Below are 22975 nucleotides of genomic sequence, written 5' to 3'. Positions count from 1 at the left end.
CAAGGTGGAAAGCAGAGAGAAATGAAGGAAGAAAAATGCAGGAGAGAGATGTCAACAGGATCGTGGGCAAATAAGCAGGGAAGCAAGGAGGAAAAGAAAAACACAGGAAACACAAAGGAGGAATGGGGGAGAAGGCCCCAGATTAGTTGAGTTCTCGTCCTTCACTGCCCCCAAACTGATACCAATGACCACCACCACCACCATGATCACCGCCATGAATGGAGAACACGACACTGGGGAAGCGGCTGCAGAGCGAGGAGATATCCTTGACTAGGCAGACTCATGTACCGCTCAGCAAGTATTTTGTGCCTAAAGCTAAAAGAGTTCCTTCCCTTTCCCATCCTACATTAAAGAGCAAGGAACAAAGAACCAAAACTCACCTTTGCCCTTCTTGGCCCCAAAGCAACTGGCAGCATGTGGCCCAGTATTGTTGGCAACGTTGGGAGGTGCCTCTTGGTAACGCTCTGCCTGTGGGATCTCCCGGTGAACTTGGTATGACAAATTCCGAAGAAGGCAAACGCAGTTCTCCACAAGCTTGGGGACACAAGATAAAGGGCTCGGTGAGCGAGGAGAATGCCTATAGTGATTTCCCAGCAAGTACAGGTTTCCATGATCCAAGTATTAAAATACTGATCCCCAAAAGCATAGCCCAATCCGTCATCTCTCACAAAGCCTCTTAAGTGCACCAAGCCTCTCAAAATCCTTGCAGCCTCAGGCTACTGGAAGGTTTCTGCCACCATTTGGTGTGTGACACAAAACCGAGGGTCACCCTTTTTCCTACTTAGGAAAATATAGAACCTTGGAAATATAGCTAAACAGCTTTAAAATAGATTATACAGGTGAAGGAAATTCTAAAGAAAACCATGGTGAACATCTGCTTTAGGGAACAGGAGCTGGTACAGATACCTCAGGTCATCTGAAAGCCTGAGATGGTAGGTCTGCACTCCCGGTGCCTCATGGTTGCTGTGAATGGAATTCACTCAGCCGGCAACTTACCTTGCTGTCTGAATCCTTCTGCCCAATCTCAGCCTGCACAATGAAAATGAGGGCATCCACTAAACCATCACACTCCCGAAGTTTCCGGCGAGCCTCACTCCTCTCTGAGCTGACATTCCTGAGGGGAAAGGGAGAGGCTTCAAGATGACTCAAATCTAGAAATCCTCCCTTGATATCTTCAACATTTACAAGCCTCCTCTGTATCTTTTCTTTTCACTATAACAAATAGTGAGTACTTGTTATAAGCAAGGCAGTGCGGTTAGAGAAAAGTTAACACAATCCCTACTTTCAGGACATTTATACTGTTAACAGTGCTTTAAGATAGAATAGATACTTCTTTCATGGAAGGACGAATGAAGAATGGGGCAGAGAACACAGGGGTATACTCCAAAGAGAGAAAGAAGATATCAAGAAAATTTTCATGAAATAAAGGCATTTTTGAGTTTAGCCTCAAAAGATAAATAAGGAGGGGCGCCTGGCTGGCTCAGCCGGTAGAGCGTGCGACTCTTGATCCTGGGGTTTTAAGTTCAAGCCCCACAATGGGTGTGGAGATTACTTAAAAAAAAAAAAAAAAAAAAAAAAAAATCTGTAGGAAAAAAAAGATAAAAGAGACAGGGGTGATGTGGACTGAAGGAAGAACAGTTCCTCCCCCTACCCTTCTAGTACATTTTGTACTCCTTTTGTTCACTCATTGCAGCCTTACTTGAAATACATATCATTGAGGACAGGGACACAGATACACACAAAAGCTCCAAGCTCAGGACTTGACAACTGCTTTACGTGTGGTAGATATTGAACAAACATTTACAAATTAAATGAACAAAGTCAAAGAGGCACAGAAGTGAGGATGTGCAGGGAACAAGTAAACCAGCGTAGCGAACGTATGTGGCATACAAAGGAGTAGTGACAAAGGTAGAAGACAGGCTGGAGTCAGAGTCATTCCTCCAGTCACAGGAATGGAGGCTGAGTGACAGCCTGAAGAATTTAAAAAGAAAAAAAAAAAAAATGTTAGTCCTCAAAACTTCAATCTTCATACTCTTGAAGCCCTTACGTTACCTAAGACAGCCAGCTGTGTTGGTAAGCACCGACTCCCACTCGATATGGCGCGGTTTGCAATCTTCATTTGGTTCCCGCTCCCAACCAGAGTGTGGGATGATCACCTCATCTGTCAGGGCATGCAGTGCATGGTCCACAATCTCCATTTTGATTGAGTCATGGGATGAGAGATTCCACAGGGTTCCTGGCAGAGACAACTCATCAGATAACCTCTCCAACACCCAACACAGGATGTTTGAAGAAAGCCGAAGAGAATCCCCTACTCCATCATTTCTCAATCTTCCCCAATACTTTATAATCTGGTATAACCAGATACATTATACTGATATTGAAGCTTTTGTTTGTGACTCACGGTAAGAAATATACATTATGGCTCAACATACACATACATACATACATGTCATGAAATAAAATTTCATAAAGTAATACTTACTATAAGCAATGCTCTCTGGGCTATCTCTACCAGAGTTTCTCAACTTCAGCGCCACTGACCTTTTAGGCCAGATAATTCTTTGTTGTGGGAAGCTGACCTGTCCACTGTTAGATGTTTAGCATCTCTGGCTTTTACTCATTAGATGCCAGTAGCACTCCCCACAAGCCAAGTTGTCTGTCTCCAGACATTGCAAATGTCCCCTGATGGGCAAGATCAGTCCTAAGAACTAATAATCTACCCTATTTTTTGTTCTCTCTTTCTCTTGAAATACTGATTGGGATTCACAAAACTGTATTTAACATGCACTAATGAATCACGACCCACAACATGAAAAACAACTCTTCTAAAGCAAGGGCCACAAGCTCGATTGTCTACACACGCCAGGCAGGTATGTCAGAAGCAGATACTTAAAAGAAATTACAAGAGAGTAGAAAAACGGCAGACACCCAGCTTCAGTGTTTGGGAGACAACTTCCTACATGGCAGTAGTTGGCTAAAGGCAATAGAATACGTTCAGGATTATTGCAAACCGGAGCGCACACGTACCAATCAGCTCAGACCAACTGTCAGGGAGCAAAATAAACCCACTGTTACCAATCCTTGCACGTTTTTACCAGAAGCCAAGAATCTGGAATTTTAAGTGAAATCTTCTGAATTTTAAACATCAGCAACCAATTCTTTAAAATTTTGAAAACCCTGTGTGATCCAAACAAATCTGTGAGATGGATTTGACCCAAAGACCACCAGTTCACGACCTTGACTCAAAAATAAAAGGACTGGAAATCCTTCTAGCTCTCAACATCTCTAGGGGTAAGAGTAACCCCAACCGAGCAGTCCTCTTGTGCTTGTAACTCACCAGTAATGACTTCAGTGAGGTCCATATCACGAGCCTTTCGGAGCAATCGCACAAGGGCAGGAACACCATCACAGTTTTTTATGGCGATCTTGTTATCCTGGTCACGCCCAAAAGAGATATTCTTGAGAGCTCCACAGGCTCCAAGATGCACTTCCTTTTTGGGGTGGTCTAACAGCCCCACCAGTACTGGGATTCCCTTGAGCTTCCGAACGTCGGTCTTCACCTTGTCATTGCGATAGCACAAGTGTTGCAGGTACGCAGCTGCATTAGACTTGACAGCATCCAGGCGGAACCCTAACATGGCTATCACCTCTGGCAGCTCTGGCTGTCTCCAGTTGGGAGGTGGTGGCCCTCCCTTGCGCAGGCTATCCAAGCTTGCTAAACTTCCCCGTTCATGCTGGGCCAGAGGAGCCCAATAGTACTGGTCCGATGGCACCTCCTCACCAATCATGTCTTCATAGCTCCTGCAGTGTTGGAAAAACCAAGAGGAAAGACGAATACATCAAGTTGTTGAGTCTGGTTTCCCGGTGAGCTCCCATTACCCCTCACCTCCAAGGCAAGAGTAACTTCAGCTCCAGTACACTAGATCTTACCTCTCCTTTGCATAAATGATGCGGTGATCAATTTTTCTTAAGGAGAGAAGGTAACAATTTTAAAGGCATCTGCATTTAGATTAAAACTACCTTTTTTTCCTATCAAGTTTACTAGCTTGGAAGAGAGTAACAAATATTCAGAGACGTTAATCACAAAAAAAGAACCAAATCCTGACTGCTTAGCACTTAAATGATACCTGACAGCTAACCTCTCTGGATAGAGACTGAAATAAACACTCAGATGACAGGGTTAAACCAAAGAAGTCAGCAAACAATGTCTGAGAACAGTTCTTACAAGCCTTTAGCTAAACAGGAAATGAGGCATTTACACACAGGAAACAGCTGCTGGGATTAGACCCTTAAACACACTTCTTATTTAAGCCTCTCCTTATCTTATTTTGGAAATTATAAGAGAGGAGGCGATAAGAGTAAAAACAGTACATGCCTTCTTGGTACATCACATGAGGACGTCGCTTTGGTATGAGCCTGAACATTAATTTTCACAGTCCACCCCAACGTCATCTCTGCTATTCAACAAATATGTTTGAGATAGGATTTCTAGCCTCTAATTTCTAAATACCTCAGATTCTGTCAAAACAGAGGCTACAGAACACCACAGCATTTGGGATACCCAGTCACCAAGAAAAGTACAAAAACAAAGCAACTGAAGGTTTAGAGAAGTCTAACCAGAATTCTTCCTATTTCAGTACTACCAGCAACCACTAGAGGGTGAATCTGTCACACTATTATTTATTCATAACCACCAGGAAGGAAGAGACCCATTATCTGTGAGCTCATCTCACTCTTTGGCTCCCATAGGAGAGAGGAGAATCTATTGTGTGGAACTCTCCAAATGAGTCTGTTGTTTGTTCCACAAAACCCCTCCCACTGTCAGCCCAACCCTCAAGGTTAGCCAGGAACCAAGGGCCTGCCTCAAAGCTGTCAACATCAGCCACTCAACAGCAACTCAGATGGACGAAGCATTTAGTAAAAATCACTATTTTTTAATATCATTGAAACAAAATGAACAGGTTATAGAGCTGAGTTTTAAAAATAAGCTACTGAACAGTATTTTAAGTAAGATTCCAGTTTAGCAGAAGAAAAAAAGAAAGTCAGGGTATGTTTACCTGCATAGGAAAAAAGAACTCGCACCAAAGGAAAGGAAACACACCAAATGTTAACCATAGGTCTTTATCAATGGATGGTGTGCCTTTCTGGGTTTTCTAGTTTTTAGTGAGCATATTTTACTTTGATTATTATTTTAATATAACCAATCACAAAAACAATTGCTATAACCAAGATGTTGGTCACTCAGTTGTATTTCCTTCTTTTACAAGCAGTGGATCATGACATTCTTTCCCTTGTTTTACAAATAACAAAGCTGTACCCAGAAAGATTAAATGACTTGCTTGAGGCTATATAGCTAGTGGCAAAGGCACAACTAGAAGTCTTCTGGTTCAGTGCTTTTTCCACTAATCATTCTGCCTTACTGTTTCCGTTTGACCTTGTATTACTCTCCGAGGCCTAGAGCAGGAAGCAGCAAATGTTCTTGCTAGTCAAGCAGGTTTCCAAGTCCAGTGCCACCCTGGAACAGACCCAAGAACCAGGCCCCAGACGCTCTCTATGTCAATTGCCACAGCAAGGGACAGCAGAGAATGACCTGGCCACCCACACCTGCCTAGGTCCAATCACTCTACTAATGAGGAAGTCAGAAAGGCAGATTTGTTAACAAGCAGAAGGGCCAACACCCTGGGCAGACTCTTTGGTGATAGCTGTTATCTACCAGTGCTCCATGTTGCACCAGCTGAGGTCTGATGCCCACCCCACTGCCCTCTCCCCCCAATGAAAGGTGAGTCACATGGGAGTTGGACTAGCTGTCCAAATGATACAATACCTAAAAGGTGAGTGACTCAGGCTTAGATAATGGGGCCTCTACCCCTGGGCCCAGCCCAGTTCATTATTAACCAAAGCTACCTAATATGAGGAAAATGAGCACAAAGGCATTTGCTTTAGAAGGTTATGATCCCATAGAGAAATTCAGCAACAGCTGCTAGGATAGCCTTACCATCAAGACATCTATACATCTTCCCCTTTACTTCTTATTTTTCCTTGCCTAGTAAACACTATGTCTCTGATTTAATCTAAAGCAGAGTTGGCAGCCTATGGGCCAAACTTGTTTTTGCACAGCCCCAGAGCTAAAAATGGGCTTCTATATTTTTAAAAGTTTGTAAAAAGAACAACAACACACAACAAAAATTATACATGGCCCGCAAAGCCTAAAATGGTTCTATCTAGTCCTTCACAGAAAAGGTTTGCCAACCCCCATTCCAAAGCATTCTCTCAAGGCAAACCATCTACCAGCCCAAACATCAATCAATCATGCCCTTTTTCAGATCACCAAAGAATCCTCCGGGATGAGTAGTAAAGTCAGAAGAGGCAGCTGCTTAGTGACCTTTCAGAATGTCACTAATGTACCACCCTCAAAGGATGCCACCCCCATTTCATTTTATAATCAAATGTAAGAACCAAAACACAGTGTCAGTTTGGGCTTTTGTGAGGTCAAGGTTTGTTTTTAACTTGAGATTAAAATCACCACGGGGAGGGTTCTCCCTTCACTGTCTATTCTGCCCTAGAAAGCCTAAAACCCTCAATTCTGAATACCAAATCAGATGCTGAAGAAATTCACAAGAGCAAGGGAGTGTCCCACAGCCCCAGGCACCAAGCTCCTTTGTGATGCTGCCTATCTCTAACTGGGGGTTAGGCAGAAACAGCAGAAACTCTTGGCATAGAAGCAAAGGCCATTCTTCAGGATGTAGACCAATAACCATCACAAGTCATTTTCTATAATTAGATATATGACTTCTATAATGAAAAAGAGACAAAAAAGCAAGTCAATATTTAGTAAAATCACAGAAGGGAAGACACAAGCGTCTCTTATTCAAAAACACTTGGAGAAAGAAGAGGGGAGCCTGGGTGGCTCATCCATCTGACTCTTGATTTCAGTTCAGGTCATGAACCCAGGACTGTGGGATCAAGTCTGGCGATGGACTCTGCTGAGCGTGGAGCCTGCTTGAGATTCTCTCTCTCCCACTACCCCCTCCCCCACTTGCTCTCTAAAACAAATAAAATGAACAAAATAAATTTAAAAAAAAAAAAAAGAAGAGCTGTCCCTTTCCACTATTTTGAAAAGACCCTTACCTTCCCCTTTTCTTCCCTACCTGAGTCGTCGGCGAGGGTCAGAGGGCGTCCCCGTCCGACGGGCAGTGCCATAATCAGACATCATGCCGTAATCCAGGTCATCATAGCCCATGCTACGTTGGTCGTCCTCTAGCCCATAAGGCTCTGGATGAAAACGATGCAGATCCACACTGCTCCCACCTACCCGAACCTGGGGCTGGGGCCCATAGACATCCTGTCTACTAGGTGCCCGATAACCTTCCATGCTGGGCCGATACCGCTCCTCAATGCGGGTCACCCGGGACAGACTGCCATAGTTGTCACTGCTACTTGGATAACCATCTTCATAGTGGCGGCTATATCCATCAGGAGGGTAGTGGAAGTTCCTGGGAAGAGTAGCAGTGCCTGCTTGCCCCACATAGGGACCAGGTCCCCCATTGCCATTCTTGCGGAAGTCACGACCCAGAGTCTGGATATAGTTGTTAGAAACTGACGAGGCATCCACAGGCAGCCCATCTGGTCCCATAGGGACTGGCTGTACTGTCCGTGTTGTCACAGTCTTCACCACTTTCTTGACCTTCAAGTAAGGAAAGAGAAAAGAGTGAACAATAGAAGCTTAAATTCTAGACTGCTCTAAGAAATGAAATAAACCCCTACTGCCAGGCCACTTTATCTAGAAATGCCTTACGCTTTACCATCTACCCTCCTCTCCATCTTAGAGGAAGTCCCCAGGCAGGACAGCTGCACTGACAGTAACTGTGCCTATAAAGGAAGCTACTATAGACCTTATAAGGTCTTTCTTTCTTCCCCATTCCATTAGATTTTCCCAGATCTCTTCTATATTCCCTGTCTGGCCAGAGACCACTTTCTTTATGCCTCCACTACATACATTCAACACCTTTCATCCACCTTAAGTTTTTTTTTTTTTAATTTTTAAATTGTTAAATTTTTTTATATGTTTATTTTTTTTTTAGAGAGAAAGAGAGCACAAGGAGGGGAGGTTCAGAGATAGAGGGAGACAGAATCCAAAGCAGGCTCCAGGCTCCGAGCTGTCAGCACAGAGCCCGACATCGGGCTTGAACTCATGAACTGTGAGATCATGACCTGAGCTAAAGTCAGGTGCCTAACTCACTGAGCCACCCCAGTGCCCCCACCCTAATTAAGTTCTTAATCCCTCCCAGTGAAGCCCACAAGAAGACCTCCTCCATCATCCCCGACCTCGTATAAGTCTTAGCTTACTGTGGTCTCTGTGCGCCGAGTAGTTCCATCATCAGAGGTCTCCACGGAGACAACAGACATGGCTCCCTCCGGGTCCTCCTCCGTGTAGGTCTCCACAATCTGCCCTGGCTCCTGCATCCTGGGAATGGTACTATACACAAGGTGACTGTGATCCTGTATGGAAAAGAGGAAAAGCAAGGAACAGCCATAAAGATCAACAGTCCAACCCAATGACAAGCAGTCTCCCTAGAGACAAAGACTTCTCATGCATCTTCCATGGGCCCCAGGATTTTCAGAGGGGTAGCTTTCCCCACGTTTTGAACTTCTACAAAAGAGCAGAAGCTATAATTTCCCAGTTCTAGTCATCTAACAAATATGAACTGAGGGGTATCTGGGTGGCTCAGTCGGTTGAGTGTCCGACTTTGGCTCAGGTCATGATCCTGTGGCTTGTGGTTCAAGCCCCGTGTCAGACTCTGTGCTGACAGCTCAGGGTCTGGAGTCTGCTTCAGATTCTATGTCTCCCTCTCTCTCTGCACCTCCCCTGCTGATGCTGTCTCTCCTCTCAAAAATAAACATTCAAATATTACATATATATATATATATGTATACATATATATACACATATATATGTATATATATATATATACATATATATATATATATATACATACATATATATATATATATATGTATACATATATATACACATATATATGTATATATATATATACATATATATATACATACATATATATATATACATACATATATATATGTATGTATATATATATAAAAACTGAGTTAACTATAGCCACATCAACACCCAAGTGACAGAGACAGCAGACAGCAGATTTAACTTCCCAGTTCTGGTCGTCAAAGTGAATATGATCTGTGTTAACCGCGGCTACATCTACATATGAGTGACCCTTCAAAAAAGAAGTTCAACCAATAAAGAACTTTTAAGATGAACCAGAAAAATCCCCAAAAGAGCCATCTTCTGACTGGCTCTGTACCCTTCAGAAACTGCCTAAGGCTCAAGACCAACCAGATTTCAGGTAGAAATAGAAGCACGCCCATTCCAGAAAAGGGATGCAGTAATTGAGGGATCAAATACCAGATCAACAGCCATTAAGATTCATTCCAAAATACAATCATCTATACATTGAAGCTCCACTTTTTTATTTTCCTAATTAATGGTGGGGGGGGGGGGGGGGGGTACTTACAATGTACTTTACAAGACACCCATAAGCTCTTATAGGCTGGGGAAGGAAGAAGATACAAATGAAAAAGCTGAGACTGTGAACCAAAGAAGTTACCTGGGGTCCGTTGAGTTTCAGATCTGAAAATTTCTGTCGCTCAAGGTCAGCATCGCCCACAAACCGGCCGTTCTGAAACACAGCCCACAAGGAGATAATTCATTTTGTGGCCTTCCTTTGCTCTATCAAATACAAATTATCTTTTTTTCCAAACAGGAAAAGGGCTTTCAAAATGATATTTGTGGCCTGGAGTCCTTCTGTCAAGTACTTATAAAAGAACAACATCACCCCTTAGTTTTAGCACTTTCCTCAAAACTGGAATTGGGCCTGGTACTAGCAGACTGGGTCTTTGGAGTATAAGAAGGTAAGCTCTATGAGGGCAGATGTTTGTTGTATTTTTATTTTTCATTTTTTGGTCAGTTTTGTTCAATGATGTATTTCCAGTGCCCTGACCAATGCTTGGCACATAACAGGCACTCAAAAACTATTGACTGAGTAAATAGCAGAGACTCAGGTAAGCCCTTAAAAATATAAGGCTAGGTTGGGGAGTTTCCAAAGGCCTTCTTTTTTAAAAAAAAAAAATTTTAATGTTTATTTATTTTTGAGACAGAGAGAGACAGAGCATGAATGGGGGAGGGTCAGAGAGAGAGGGAGACACAGAATCCGAAACAGGCTCCAGGCTCTGAGGGGTCAGCACAGAGCCCGACGCGGGGCTCGAACCCACGGACCGCGAGATCGTGACCTGAGCTGAAGTCAGACGCTCAACCGACTGAGCCACCCAGGCGCCCCTCCAAAGGCCTTCTTTATTGCTCCGTCCATCTTCATGCTTTACTACCACTGGAAACTTCCATATCAGAGAGACGCAAGAGATAGGAGTCTCTCTTTCCAATAGGAAGAAAATGAGTACCCCAATTCCCCTCAAGCAGACAGTTGTCTCAATATCATCTTCACCAATGTTTAGAGCCACAGAACACAAGTTGCTCTGTCTTAAGCAGCAGGAAATAATCTGACAACGTTATACTATGTAAAAATACATTTGACTGCTCCTCTTCCGATAGAAAACTGTGAGATCCAGCCACCTTGGGAGACTTCCCCCACCCTTCTCCCATTACCTAGGGAGTGTAATGCTGCAGGGAGAGGAAGTTAAACATTATTTTCAGGAAGAAGGAAGGGTGTGGCTTCACTGCTGAACAGAAGTTAAAAATAAAAAAGAGACAGAGAAATCTTGTACTAAATCCTGGAATTCCCCACCACCTCCAAGCCTGAGCAGTCCTGCTCTCCCCTTAACATATATACCTCTCATTCCTGACCCTCAATTCTGGTTCCTATAAAAATCCTAGGAATCTTGCAAACACACTGCCTCCAAGTTCCTGATCATCCCCTAAATGGACTTCTGTCCTCTCACTCAATATGCTCCTCAGCACGAGGGACCTTCTCTGTCTTAAAAAATAAATAATCAATGAAAAAGGCAACTGGAGCATAAGCTGCAGCATAAGCACTGTTGTTAGTTCCCACAGGAGATCTCTTAAGATGGAGTCTACTGGGCAATGCCTACTCTACACACACACACACACACACGCACACACACACGCACGCACGCATGCACGCACGCATGCACGCACGCACGCATAACCTCAGACAGATTATATCACAGCAAAGTCAGACCAGAGAAACCAGAGGAAACACAAGATACTTCTCATTTCTAACCCCAACTCCCCCAAGTCGCATCACAAAGTCAGCCAACCCAGAGACCACTGGCTCCTGTGGTTATCTGGGTTAAATAGCAGCACGATGCTCCTTCTCCAGCTCTAACCAATGATCCCTTCCCTCCAAGACATGATTTGCAAAGCCAACAAAACAAGCACGGAAGGACAATACGGAGCGGGAATACACAATTTATGGACACTGCCACACCTTCTGAGCAGACTGTTCCCTGAGGGAGACTGAACTGGAGCCGAGAATACAAGATGCCCAACTGCACCAACCACTAAGCAGACACTTACTTTCTTGAATTTTTGATACCAAGTTGGGGGAAAAAAATCAGAGAAAACAGAAGTAACTTGATTACAGCTCCAAACTACATGATGTAGAATCCCAACCCAGAAACCCCACTCCAGCAAAACAGAAGTCAGACGGATGCTTCTCGAGATAAGTCCACTCAACTCAGCAGAACAGCAATATCCCCTGTGTCTTCTATCAGTATTTAACACCCCTGGATAGGTTCACCATGAAGCATGGGCACTGGACAGCCCAGCACCATGAGGAAAAGTAGTTTCCCAGGTAGGATCATAGCCTCTCTATGACCATGCCAAAGTCCTACCTGCAGGTCTGATGGAGAGTCCTACCTGCAGGTCTGATGGGTTACCTGATGCCGGCGGGTGAGGGTGCCGTTGGCCATGAGTGGGTTGGCATCTTGTGGTGAGACCCGGACGCGTTCCAGTTGCGCCGAGACGTGGCGCCGCTCCTCCTCCAGCGCCCGGGTCAGCTTCTCAAACTGGGCCTCTTGCTCCTTCACAGAGGCCAAGATGCTGGCGGTCGACTCCACCTCTGAGTCGTCCATGAAGGTAAAGGGCGGAGCCGCCGCAGAACAGGGTAAAAAGGAAGGTGTGGATCACAGAGGGAGGAGCAAGGAGGGAGAAGGCCCCCTCACTTCACACTACCGGGAGAAGGTAAGAGAGAGGAGAGAAAAGGTCACAGGTCAGAGAAGACAGATGAATCATTAATCCCAGAGCCAAAGATGCCCTCTTGTGGTTTTACTGCGATGCAGAAAGCCAGCCACCATCAAGCCTGGGAGCCCATCACCAGTGTCCGCTCAAGCAGGATCCTTTGCCCGTTACCCTTTGGTAAACACCTCACCAGAAATAATTACTGAATGGAAAGGTGCAACTAGATCCAAGTCTATACTGTTGGCACGAGAGGGAGAATACGGCCAAGGGCTGCAGTCATGACAGGAGATTAAAACTAGATTATTTTTCCCTGGGAAAATTTGCTGGCATCAACTCAATGAAAATTGTAACTCCACATTACAGACCAGCACTCGCTGTCCTGCAAGAGCAAGCCACTGTTAGAGGTAAGGGGGCAGTACAGGTCCACAGATCTTCCTCAACCTCCCCAAATCTGAACACTGAAATTGCTGCAGTGGTGGCAAAATACACTAAATGAAAATGCTAAATTAGAAGGCCAATTAAAAATGGAAATATTAAAAACTTGCTATCAAATGCAGGAAACAAAGTGAAGGCCCCCATATTTAATACATTCATGAAGGGGCCTTTCTATGTTTCAAAACTGTACTACGATACTGGAAGGCAAACCGTGTGCCTTAGCTAAAGGAGACAAGGGAGCAAAAAAACCCACAAAAATTCCATATGTGAACGTACCCGTGCAGCGACCTTTGCCTCTCTGGGGTAGTTGGAAAATGAGCATGAGGCTCAAACTCTGAAACTGTCCCTTGAAGTAGTTCATATTCTAATTTCCAGACAGTCAATTGCTGGAACTTCCTACATCCCTGTTATTCTACAGAAAGCTCTAAATAAACCAACTGTATTTTTCATCTTTACTTACTCCAACTCAGGGTAATATCCAAGTATCTAGAGGGTTGGTGTGCTAGTTATACAATAAATGATAGTTATACAAAAATGAAGAGTTCCCCCTATCCTGTTACATTAACTGCAAGTTGGCCAGTAAATGGAGGGGCACTGTAGTCATACTGTTGGACTGAACAAGGTTTCTCACTTACAAATTGGCTATAGGAGATTTTATGGCCAGCTCACAATATACCATGTCAAGAGGCAGGTTTTAAAATAAACTCTCTTCCCCTCCTTCACCACCCTCTCATCAACCCCCTAAAGAAAAAAGACACTTAAAAATTTTATTCTTAAGAAACATAATTCCATACACACCTGTTAAGAGAAGGTCGTAACTGATTGGCTTAATACAGAGAACAGCCCAGTCTAGATTCAAAAAATCATGGGAGAAGCATCCCAGCCACCACAGCAAGGAGGAAGCAGGAAGGAGACAGCTGCAGAAATATTTGAAGGAAAAATGGGAATGAGAGGAAAATAATATATACACAAAATATTAAAAAATAAGAGGAACAGGGGCAGGTATTGGGAGAAGGACAATCTGGGAATAGAAGGGAGTGAGTGATGTATAAAATACGACTTGGAATTGCTTAATGTGACAAATGCCCTTCTGTCTTCAGGTATTTGGACGTTGGATGTAGTTTTCACTAAAACCTGGATTCTACTGTCATAGACTACTTCTGTACAAAACCAGGGGTAGGTTATAATATGGATAAAAATTCATTTACCCCCTATTCCCAGCAACCAAATTGGGGGGGAAAATGTCGTTGGAATGCCCTTCCCCCTCCTCCCCACCTCTAAGGCAGAAACCTCAAAGCCCAGTCCCAGCATGCCCACAAAGACATTGAGAAACCAATGCAACAGTCGTAGTGGGGAAGACATGTGGGGACTAGCCTAGGCTGAGCCTTTTGCTTCAGTTCCCTTTCCCACGCTCCCCAGAGCCCCACCAAACACAAATGCTTGGGCCCTTGGGCCCGTGTGCTTTAAAGTATACGCAGCATTCTGTAAGCAAGAGCACCCAGAGGAGCAGATAGACAGGTGCCCAATAAACTCCCTAATTAGTCCTCCACCACTAAGCTCCTTCCAGCGGATCCAGTACCTAAATCCAAGAATGTGGCAACCCTGTCTAAATTCCTTCTACCCTGGCTCTGCGCTCCCACAGTCACACTTATCAACTCCTGTTCTTCCTTCCGGTCCACTGCCAAGTTCTTCTATTCCCACCCTATATCCCAACAGGCCACTCAAGGGTCTTTAATGAAAAGTAACCTCATTTAAAAAAAAAAAAAAAAAAAAAAGCTGCTCCCTTTTCTTCTCTATTGCTTCATTTTAACCATTGCCCTTATCCATCATGTACGATGACCTATGAACCTTCCATACCAAGAGGACTCTAAGCCCAAGAGAGATTCTTCCAGTTCTAGGCTTCAACAGGGCTCAGACTGCAGTTACCACTCTGGCAGCCTCTGCCCTGTAATCTCCTTTACTAATAAAAGCCCAAACCACCACTATTATGGGGCATACAGTGAAAACACTCCCTGCTGCAGAGAAACTGTTTGTCACCCACTTTTACGTCACCCATAAACGGCCCCTTTTTACCCCTACAGCTTTAGTTTAAAAGAAGGGGTTAAGGAAGGTTGTAGGAAAACTACCCAGGGCTCTAGGCCAGGAAGCACGATCCTTCCCCACATTCATGGCTTTAAAGGCCAACCACCTGGCTCTAATTTGGAGAAGAGGACAGCACAGTTAAGCAGAAAGACAGGGTCAGATTCCTGGGCCTAACAGCATGGGGAGATTTTCTGCCTGAAAGAGAGCAGAAGCAGAGGCTGTGTGGGATAGGACTCAGAAGACTGGTCCCAGTCCTGGCTCTGCCACTAGCCAACAATGGCAGAAAGTCACTGCCGTGTTCTCATCTGTAAGATGCCAACATCACCACCCCAGTTTAACTGAGGGTTGCTAAGAGAAACAGGTGAGATAATGTACATCATACAAATGTGAGGTATTAAGTTGTTTCAGGAGTTAGTTTCTATCTCCCAATTATATTACTTAATGGTAATGCCTCAGCCCAAAACTATTCTGTGAACTAGTAGATGAGACTCACTGGATCAAGAGCATAACTGGGTTCTAAGGAGTGGATGAGCTGGTTCCCCCGCTCCAACTCTATTTACTAGGGAGGTCCCACCTAGACCAGTGTTTCTGGGACATAGGGCATAGAGTATTATAGATCTGCTATAATAAGTTCTTGACCCCTTATTTCACGCGTTGGTAGTTTATTACCAAGGAGAAAGGGAAGGTGAAAAGAACTAACAATTACTGAATGTTTTACATTTATTATCTTGGCAATACTTATAACCCTAAGGAAGTAAGTTCTACTGCAAATGAGAAAACAGGCTCTAGGTGAAGAAATTACCCAAGGTCTAGGTTAATAGCAAGTTCCGAATATCAACTCACATCTATTCCATTCTAAAGCCTGTGTTCTCTTTCTACTACATGCTGTCAAGCCCAAAAAATACAAGCCCAGTAGAAGATGGACAGTCCAGTCCTTCTTCCCCACAGTCCTTGAGCTTTCTGCCCAAACATCACAGGAAAAGGGGGAAGGGGAAGCTTCCATTTTTCCTTAAAGGCTTATTTATATGTCTGCATATAAGATATAAGTGGAAGAACAGGACCAAATGGGAGGAAAAAGCAAGCAGAAGTAGGGGGAGAGAATGAAGCTGCTGGCAAGCTATAGAACACTGCTTCACAACTCAGACTTAAGCAAAGTCTTCTCCATGCCATACACACACAAAAATTATGGTTTAGACCAGAATCTGCAAACCATTAACCGACTTTGGCAATTAGAGTCAAGAAAGTCACGGGAGTCCAGGCCAACACCTTTCTTAATATTTTCAAATGAGTTAACACTGGATCTCACTACAAAAAGAATCAAAAATTATCAAAGTGAGAAGGAGCAGGAGAAGGCCACACATAAAGTGAGCCCTGCTATTTCCTTAAGACTGTACTTTCCCTTAAGACTACAATTGGGGTTTTTTTGTTGTTGTTGTTTTTTTTAATTTTTTTTAACGTTTTATTTATTTTTGAGACAGAGACAGAGCATGAACGGGGGAGGGGCAGAGAGAGAGGGAGTCATAGCATCCGAAGTAGGCTCCAGGCTCCAAGCCATCAGCCCAGAGCCTGACGCGGGGCTCAAACCCACGGACCGCAAGATCATGACCTGAGCTGAAGTCGGACGCCCAACCGACTGAGCCACCCAGGCGCCCCATGACTACAATTGGTTTTACTTCTAACAAGCCATAGGTCCTACAGACTTGTGTCTACAGCAAAGCCTCAACAATGATACAAATTCAGTCTCTTCTGTAAGAATCCAAAACCAGAAGTTAAATTGGATCAAATACCCAGCAGGACCAAACAGACAAGGCCAACCAGGTAGCTGGGCAAAAAAATATCAGCAATAGCATGGTCCCCTGAAATGATCCATTCTACTGTAACCCAGCCAAAGAAATGTACTTTGGAATTATGATTTTTAGAAGTTAAAAATACAGACTTTAGAATCAGACTAGGTTCAAATCCCAACTCCACTGTTTCTTAGCTATAGAACTTTGGGCAAAGTACCACTTAATCTCTAACCCTCAGGTTCCTTTTCTGTAAAATGGGGAAATAAAATACATGTAAGGGTAGTTGTAAGAAGTACATAAGACAATCCACATAAAATGCCTAGAAAAATGACTTGACACACAGAAAGCTATTAATATGGTTACTAATACAAACACTGCTACAAATAGCTACCACGAAGGACTAGAGTTTGGTGGTGTTAATAGGTCTTTTGAATAAAACACACGTTTCCACATGCTCCCCTCTCTGCTTTATAGCAGACCAGTAAACTAGAGGAACTCTTCACACTCTCAAAGGGAAAAACAAAATAAAACTCCAGATTAGGGTCAAAAGACCTGGGGTTCAAGTCCTATGTCTGCCAAAAACTAGCTGTGAGAACTAGCTCGCAGGGGAAGTTATAACCCAAGCAATCTGCATTTTTATTACCTGTCAAGGCTTAACTTTAATGGGCTCATATATGTAAACCTATAGGCTGGGTGACTCTGACATCCATGCTATCCTGATAAACATATCCAATAAAGATATGACCAGAATTAGGCAAGCTAGCCCTTATGGAAAGAGGAAAAAGTATGTACTAAGCCCCACAAAATAGTCTTTGGGGTTCTTAGGAAAGAAATTTTCTGTAGCCAATCCCAAAGCCAGTTCTCCTCCTTCCTTCCTTTTTATTCATCATGAAATTAAAACCAATGTCACAAAGTTCTGCCTTCCTTCCAAAAGCAAGAATAAGCAAAACTCCTCTTCTAGGTCATCCTAGGAATTTCAAATGGTGGTTCTAAAAAGCACACTGAGGGGCGCCTGGGTGGCTCAGACGGTTGAATGTCTGACTTCAGCTGGGGTCATGATCTCGTGGTTCATGGGTTCGAGCCCCATGTAGGGCTCTGTGCTGACAGCTCAGAGCCTGAAGCCTGTTTTGGATTCTGTGTCTCCCTCTATCTCTGCCCCTCCCCCACTCATGCTCTATCTTTCTCTCTCTCTCAAAAATAAATAAAAACATTACAAAAAAATTTTTTAAAGCACACTGAGCCTCATACTGAAGAATACCAATCAATAGAACATAGCACCTGTAACGCCACAGAGCTGTACTACATAACACTCAAGCCAACAAAAGTAGGTCTTCTAGACCCCTAAAAGGCATTTGTTTGCCTTAAATAGCACTTGCTCCAAAATTCAAAGCAATTACTCCTGTTCAAACATACACACAGAAGGTTGCCATTTTATTTTTAAATTAAAGGAATATATTTTGTCAGTAGTTTTCCTCTGGCTTCTTCTCACAAAGAGCGCTTGTACCAGAGTCCAAGATCTAAGTACCCCACCCACCACCTGATGTTCCACCATCCCAAACTCAGTGAGAACAATTCCAGTATACCTCCTTTTGTTGGGAAGACTCACTCCCACCCTAAGCCAAGTCCCTGGACATGATTTGCATTAAGACCTAAAGAAGACCCCGCTCACTTCACGATCTCAACTGACCACTTCTCAGAGTTACAAATCCAATATTCCGGAAATGGCCTTGTCTCAGGTGTTAGCGGTTTCTGAGCCTCCCCATGGATCTGCCTGATGTGGGGCCCAGCTTCTCCACTTAAGAGCACCCAAAAGGCAGACTGGGAACTTTCACTTTCCCAGAGAAAGCCTGGGTCTCACTGTGTCCACCATGAATCTCTCTGATATAAGGGAGTCTCTGACAAATCACTGTCCTCTTAGAAACGAGTGATACTTCTGATTGGAGTTCAGAAAAGAAGGAAAATAAATACACAATAGTTTGAAGTTGTTTTTTCTTTAAATACTCTTTGTTAAAAGGAGGTTGAGCTGGCAATCTCTACAGGTCAACAGGACACGTTAAACTCACTTCAGTCTTATAATCCTGACCCAAAGTTACTCATCAGGTTTTAGCTTTTACTGTGACTTTAAAAGAAAAAAAAAAAAAATATATCGCCTCCATCATCTTGACCCTAAATTCAGAAACCAGATGGAATATTCTCCTTGTTCTTTTCCCCTACCAAGTATTCTGGGAACCCCCCAAACCATAACATACTAAATGGATGAATGCTAGACTGGCTTTGAAAAAAAGGAAGGGTGTGGCTCTCAGTTAGTGAGGGGCCCAGGACTGAAAGGCTATGGAAAGAGACAAAACCTGCTTCTCTCTGGGGCACGTATGACACACACACAGGACTGGTCTAACAAGTCCTTCTGATCTCTCAGGCCAGGCCGCCTCTTTCTCCTCCCCCATTACCCACGTGCCTCTCCAAGGCCCTCCACTGGGCCAGCCAACGCTGAATTTTCTCTCAATCCTGAAGGTCTGAGACACGGGAGTTACTTACCTGGATCCCTGATGCAACCCTGCCAAAGGAGCCTCACCTAGCCTTATAAGGAGAAAGCAGAGCTTTAGGGAGAGGCCGATAAGGAAACAAAGATAAGAGGGAGGGGCAAAAAACCAGAAGGAGGTGTCAGACTGAAGGGGAGAGGCCAAATGCCTTTCTCCTTCCTACAGGAGAAGGGAGAAAAAAAGAGGGAGGTCAAGTACACACAATGGGAAATGAGAAAAAGTCTAATCAAAATGGAAAGGTATTGTGTAACTCCTGTGTCATAAAACAGAAATCCTAAAATTAACAAGGACACCTTATACCCTTCCCTAGCCTAGGCTAGGGGAGAAAAAAAAAAATGGGAAAAAAGCTTAACCTTAGGGTTTTCTAGAGGTCACCCAACCGTCTGAGCTCACATTCCTTTTTTAAGGAGGCACCTTCTCACCAAACCCCCTCACTTTCTATCTATGGTATTCTCACCATTTCTTTGCCTGTCCTCTGATGGGGCTTGGACAAGCTGAAAGCATGCAATTGAGTCACGTTTGCAGTCCCGCTTCCTCAAAGCACTGAAAAGAGCTAAGACACCCCTTCCCCCAGGTTTAGAATATATCTCCCTTTTGAGACAAGCAACAGAGTCTATGAGGAAATGAGAGGAAGTGTGAAGGTCCTGTTTCATCTATAGGACAGACAGCTGAAGGAAAGGTTTTTCCCTACTTTAAAGAAGAAAATCTGACCTTACAGGGGAAGAAAAGTTATGAATTAATTACTGATGTCCCCCATAAGTTATCACAATAATCTTCTCAATGGCCTCTGGGGTGACACTGGACCCTTTTTATAAATGAGTAAACTCTACATCAGAAGAACTCAGTATCTTGCCCAAGGTCATAGAGCCAGTGAGTGGTGGAAACTCATCTGTTCTGCTCCAAGTTCGTGTTCCTTCTTCCCAATGGAGTAAAAGAAGTCTGAACTTCCAAAGGGTCTTGCGGTTAAAAGTCATTCTAATTCCAACAGAGAAGCTGACCAAAAGTAATGGCGTGGGGAGGATGGCATGGAAGCAGATAGACTTTTGGGTCTTACCTTCACTTTAATGAGTAAGACGTACTTGATTCTGAGGAAGAATAGCGTACAGTCTACTTCAGATTTATATCCCATTTTATAAAGGAACGAGAACTCAGAAGGGAAAATGCTAGGGGCAAAAAGTAATACAACTTTTTACATAATCACCTACTTTTCCTCTGCAGAGCCTGCTCTAGAAATCTGGCTACATGCCACATTCTCAAATCATCCAGATCTCAAGAAAGAAAACCTAATCACAAATATCCCTACTCTCATTTTTAATGTGGCATCTCACTAAACCAAAAGCAGAGATCAGAGTGGGGTGGGAAACAGAAGGAACTAGAATCGGGGAAGATTGTGCTGGCCAGCATCAGAACAGAGGGGAAGGATTGTTCTAGCGGTATGTTAGCAATCTGCCTCTGGGGCAGCTGTCCTCCTGAGCAATCAAAGGCCGATTTGTATGTGTGCTCAGGGACTAGCCAGCTTGGCAAGAAGTTGAGGACTCAGCCACCCAATCCACAAAGTGAGAAGAGATGCCTGTTTCACAGCTGGAATGGAGGGCAGGGAAAACACAAAACAAGGGGGAAAGGCGGGAGGAGGAGAACAGAGAGTGCTACAGGTGCTATTTCAGTCTAGACAGAGGGGGGGAACATATCCTAGGAAACTACCAACCATTCCTTAGTTATGTGCCAACAGTGAATTGCCAGTACCTCTCAATAGTGAAATCAAAGAATGGGTGGGTTTCTCTGGCTCTGTATGTAGTAGGGTGCCAACTGGAGAGATGAAACCTAAAGTGTTGGGCCCCAGCAACACCCACTTCTCTCTGTCCCTTTCAGACCAAAGTACCTGCAACATACAGAGTGAATAAACATCATATAAACAAACATCTCTTTCTAGAATTCCTTTCTTAATTAAATCCTAGAAATCTATAAATAACAGTAACACACATAAAACTCAGTGAGATTCCCCAATGCTAGGACGTGGAGGCCATTTACAGAATTCGAGTGCTGAGAAGGCCACGGTCCGAATTCACACTCCCTCATCCCTCAGAGTAGCTTAGATGCCCTGAGACCCATTAGACACACAAAGGCTGCTCTCTTCTCAGTAGAGCCCTGGAGCAGAGCTGCTCTCCAGGGACAAAGAGATTTCACAGGAGAACCACAAAGGCATCGCCCCTCTCCGCTCCCCACTCCCAGCTTTCTCACTTCCTGTCACAGTAGCACCAGACCACAGTCTCCCAGAAACAAACAAATACAAAGTGCTGGATTCTGGGCTGCAGGCCAACCGCATTCCAGGGCATCCTGTCTACCAATCACCAGTCAGAGCTCCCACTTTGCCCTGCTCAGTTCCTTATCATGTTCGGGAAAACAACCCTCCTCCCTGCCTCAAGCCAACACTACATAGGACAAAGCTCAGGCCTTTGAGAATCCGCAGAAAGATACTGTGCATGGATCTAAGGGTTTGAAAGGGGTGAGGGGATTCTTAAGATTCCTACTTGGCAAGGCTTCTTCACTTTGGAGGCACTGCATTGGGGATGTTAGAGCTACTGTTGCTGTTATATTCAGTTCAGCTACATGTGATACATCCCAAAGAGAACTTCACTATGGCAATCGGATTGCTGCTCTGGATTCAGTCAATAGAACATTCCCACCTGGAGAACTACTTTAAAACACATCTTCTGTCACCTTCTCTATCACCCATTTTTCAAAGTCTTTCAAGCCCTTTTCCCCACAAGCATAAAGTTGATTCCTAGAGGCCTCACAGAGAACAAACAAAGGCAGAAGACTCCACCCTACAAAGGGGCAGGATAAGCACCAGCAGGTGCTGGGAGCAAAGTTCTCCGCTTCCCCAGGGAATGAGATGTAGCCAAGTATTGCACAGTAGTTCTGGTGGCAAAGCGGTCAAGACCGCAACCTTTTCCTGTTCACTGCTCCCCCGGAGTGGGTCAGGGCCTGTAGATTTGGAACCTCTTCAGAAAAAGAAAAAAAAAAAAAAAAAAGTCTCCCTTTCTAATAAGGGTCCTCAGCTAATTCCAAGAATGGGATAAATGATACATTCTTCTATTATCTTGTACAAACCCCATGGAGGTTAGCCCAAAACCCCAGAAGCAAAGATGCAGATAGAAGTCAAGCTAATCTATTAGCCAGAGAGTCTTGAAATCCAAAGTAACACCCTTTGCCCACAGGGCTCAATTCCCTTTGAATAAAGCACAGCACAGGCTTAGCCCAGAGTCCTTCAACCAGGTGACATTCCAGTCAATGAACTAGTAATATGTTATCATTTCTCAGCTTTTCTCCTCCTTTGCTTTCCTACAAACTCCTTTATCCTTCTTCTTGGATCTGCTAGAAGTACTCTGGGCTGAACACTGATTTCGATTAGTATATGATACAAAAGGAGCCTAAGTCTGAAACAACACAACTTAGAAGGAAGTAGCCAATATCTGAATCTGACATAACCAGGTGGGGAGGAATATACACAAGAGTCAGCCATTCTAGAGCTGGGTAGCAAAGTGGGCACTTAACACTGTGTTTTAGAACAGAACTTCAACAGTAGAGCCTACTCACTGCAAACTCTATTCTATCACTGAAGCATACACAAAAAAAGTTTAAGATCTCTCACCTAGCACTGAATCAGACGAACTCCCTTTTTCTCTCAAGAATAACTGAAAAAGTAGTAACAACTGTTAATGTATTCTTGTCCCATTCTCCCTCATCACAGCCCAGGCCAAATACATCACTCAGTTAAGCAATATCGTGTGAGGTAGTTATACAAAAAAGAGATAAAAAAATAATCTAGTGGGGGAGTTTTCTGGGATACCTATAAAAAAAAAAAAAAAAAAACAGGGTTG

At 43.9% G+C, this 22975-nt stretch overlaps 1 protein-coding gene across 9 annotated transcripts in view; it reads right to left on the bottom strand.

The window, feature by feature from the left end:
• Positions 1-22975, bottom strand: part of CTNND1 (catenin delta 1) — a 51169-nt gene that overhangs the window by 9105 nt on the left and 19089 nt on the right. For 8 of the 9 annotated variants that reach the window (XM_042904656.1, XM_042904655.1, XM_042904654.1 and 5 more), the window contains 9 exons: positions 13484-13602; positions 11950-12240; positions 9645-9716; positions 8350-8502; positions 7152-7687; positions 3341-3804; positions 2053-2236; positions 997-1114; positions 381-534 (listed from right to left, as the gene is read on the bottom strand). In XM_042904656.1, the coding sequence (XP_042760590.1) occupies positions 381-534; positions 997-1114; positions 2053-2236; positions 3341-3804; positions 7152-7687; positions 8350-8502; positions 9645-9716; positions 11950-12144 (1876 nt within the window). In that variant the 5' untranslated portion in view covers positions 12145-12240; positions 13484-13602. The remainder of the gene's footprint in view (positions 1-380; positions 535-996; positions 1115-2052; positions 2237-3340; positions 3805-7151; positions 7688-8349; positions 8503-9644; positions 9717-11949; positions 12241-13483; positions 13603-22975) is intronic. The other variant, XM_042904661.1, reaches the window with a different exon arrangement.

This window comes from Panthera leo, chromosome D1 (genome assembly GCF_018350215.1).
Source record: "Panthera leo isolate Ple1 chromosome D1, P.leo_Ple1_pat1.1, whole genome shotgun sequence".
Classification (NCBI taxonomy): Eukaryota; Metazoa; Chordata; class Mammalia; order Carnivora; family Felidae; genus Panthera; species Panthera leo.
The sequence above is the reverse complement of the archived record's forward strand: the minus strand, read 5'-3'. Positions and strand labels throughout refer to the sequence as shown.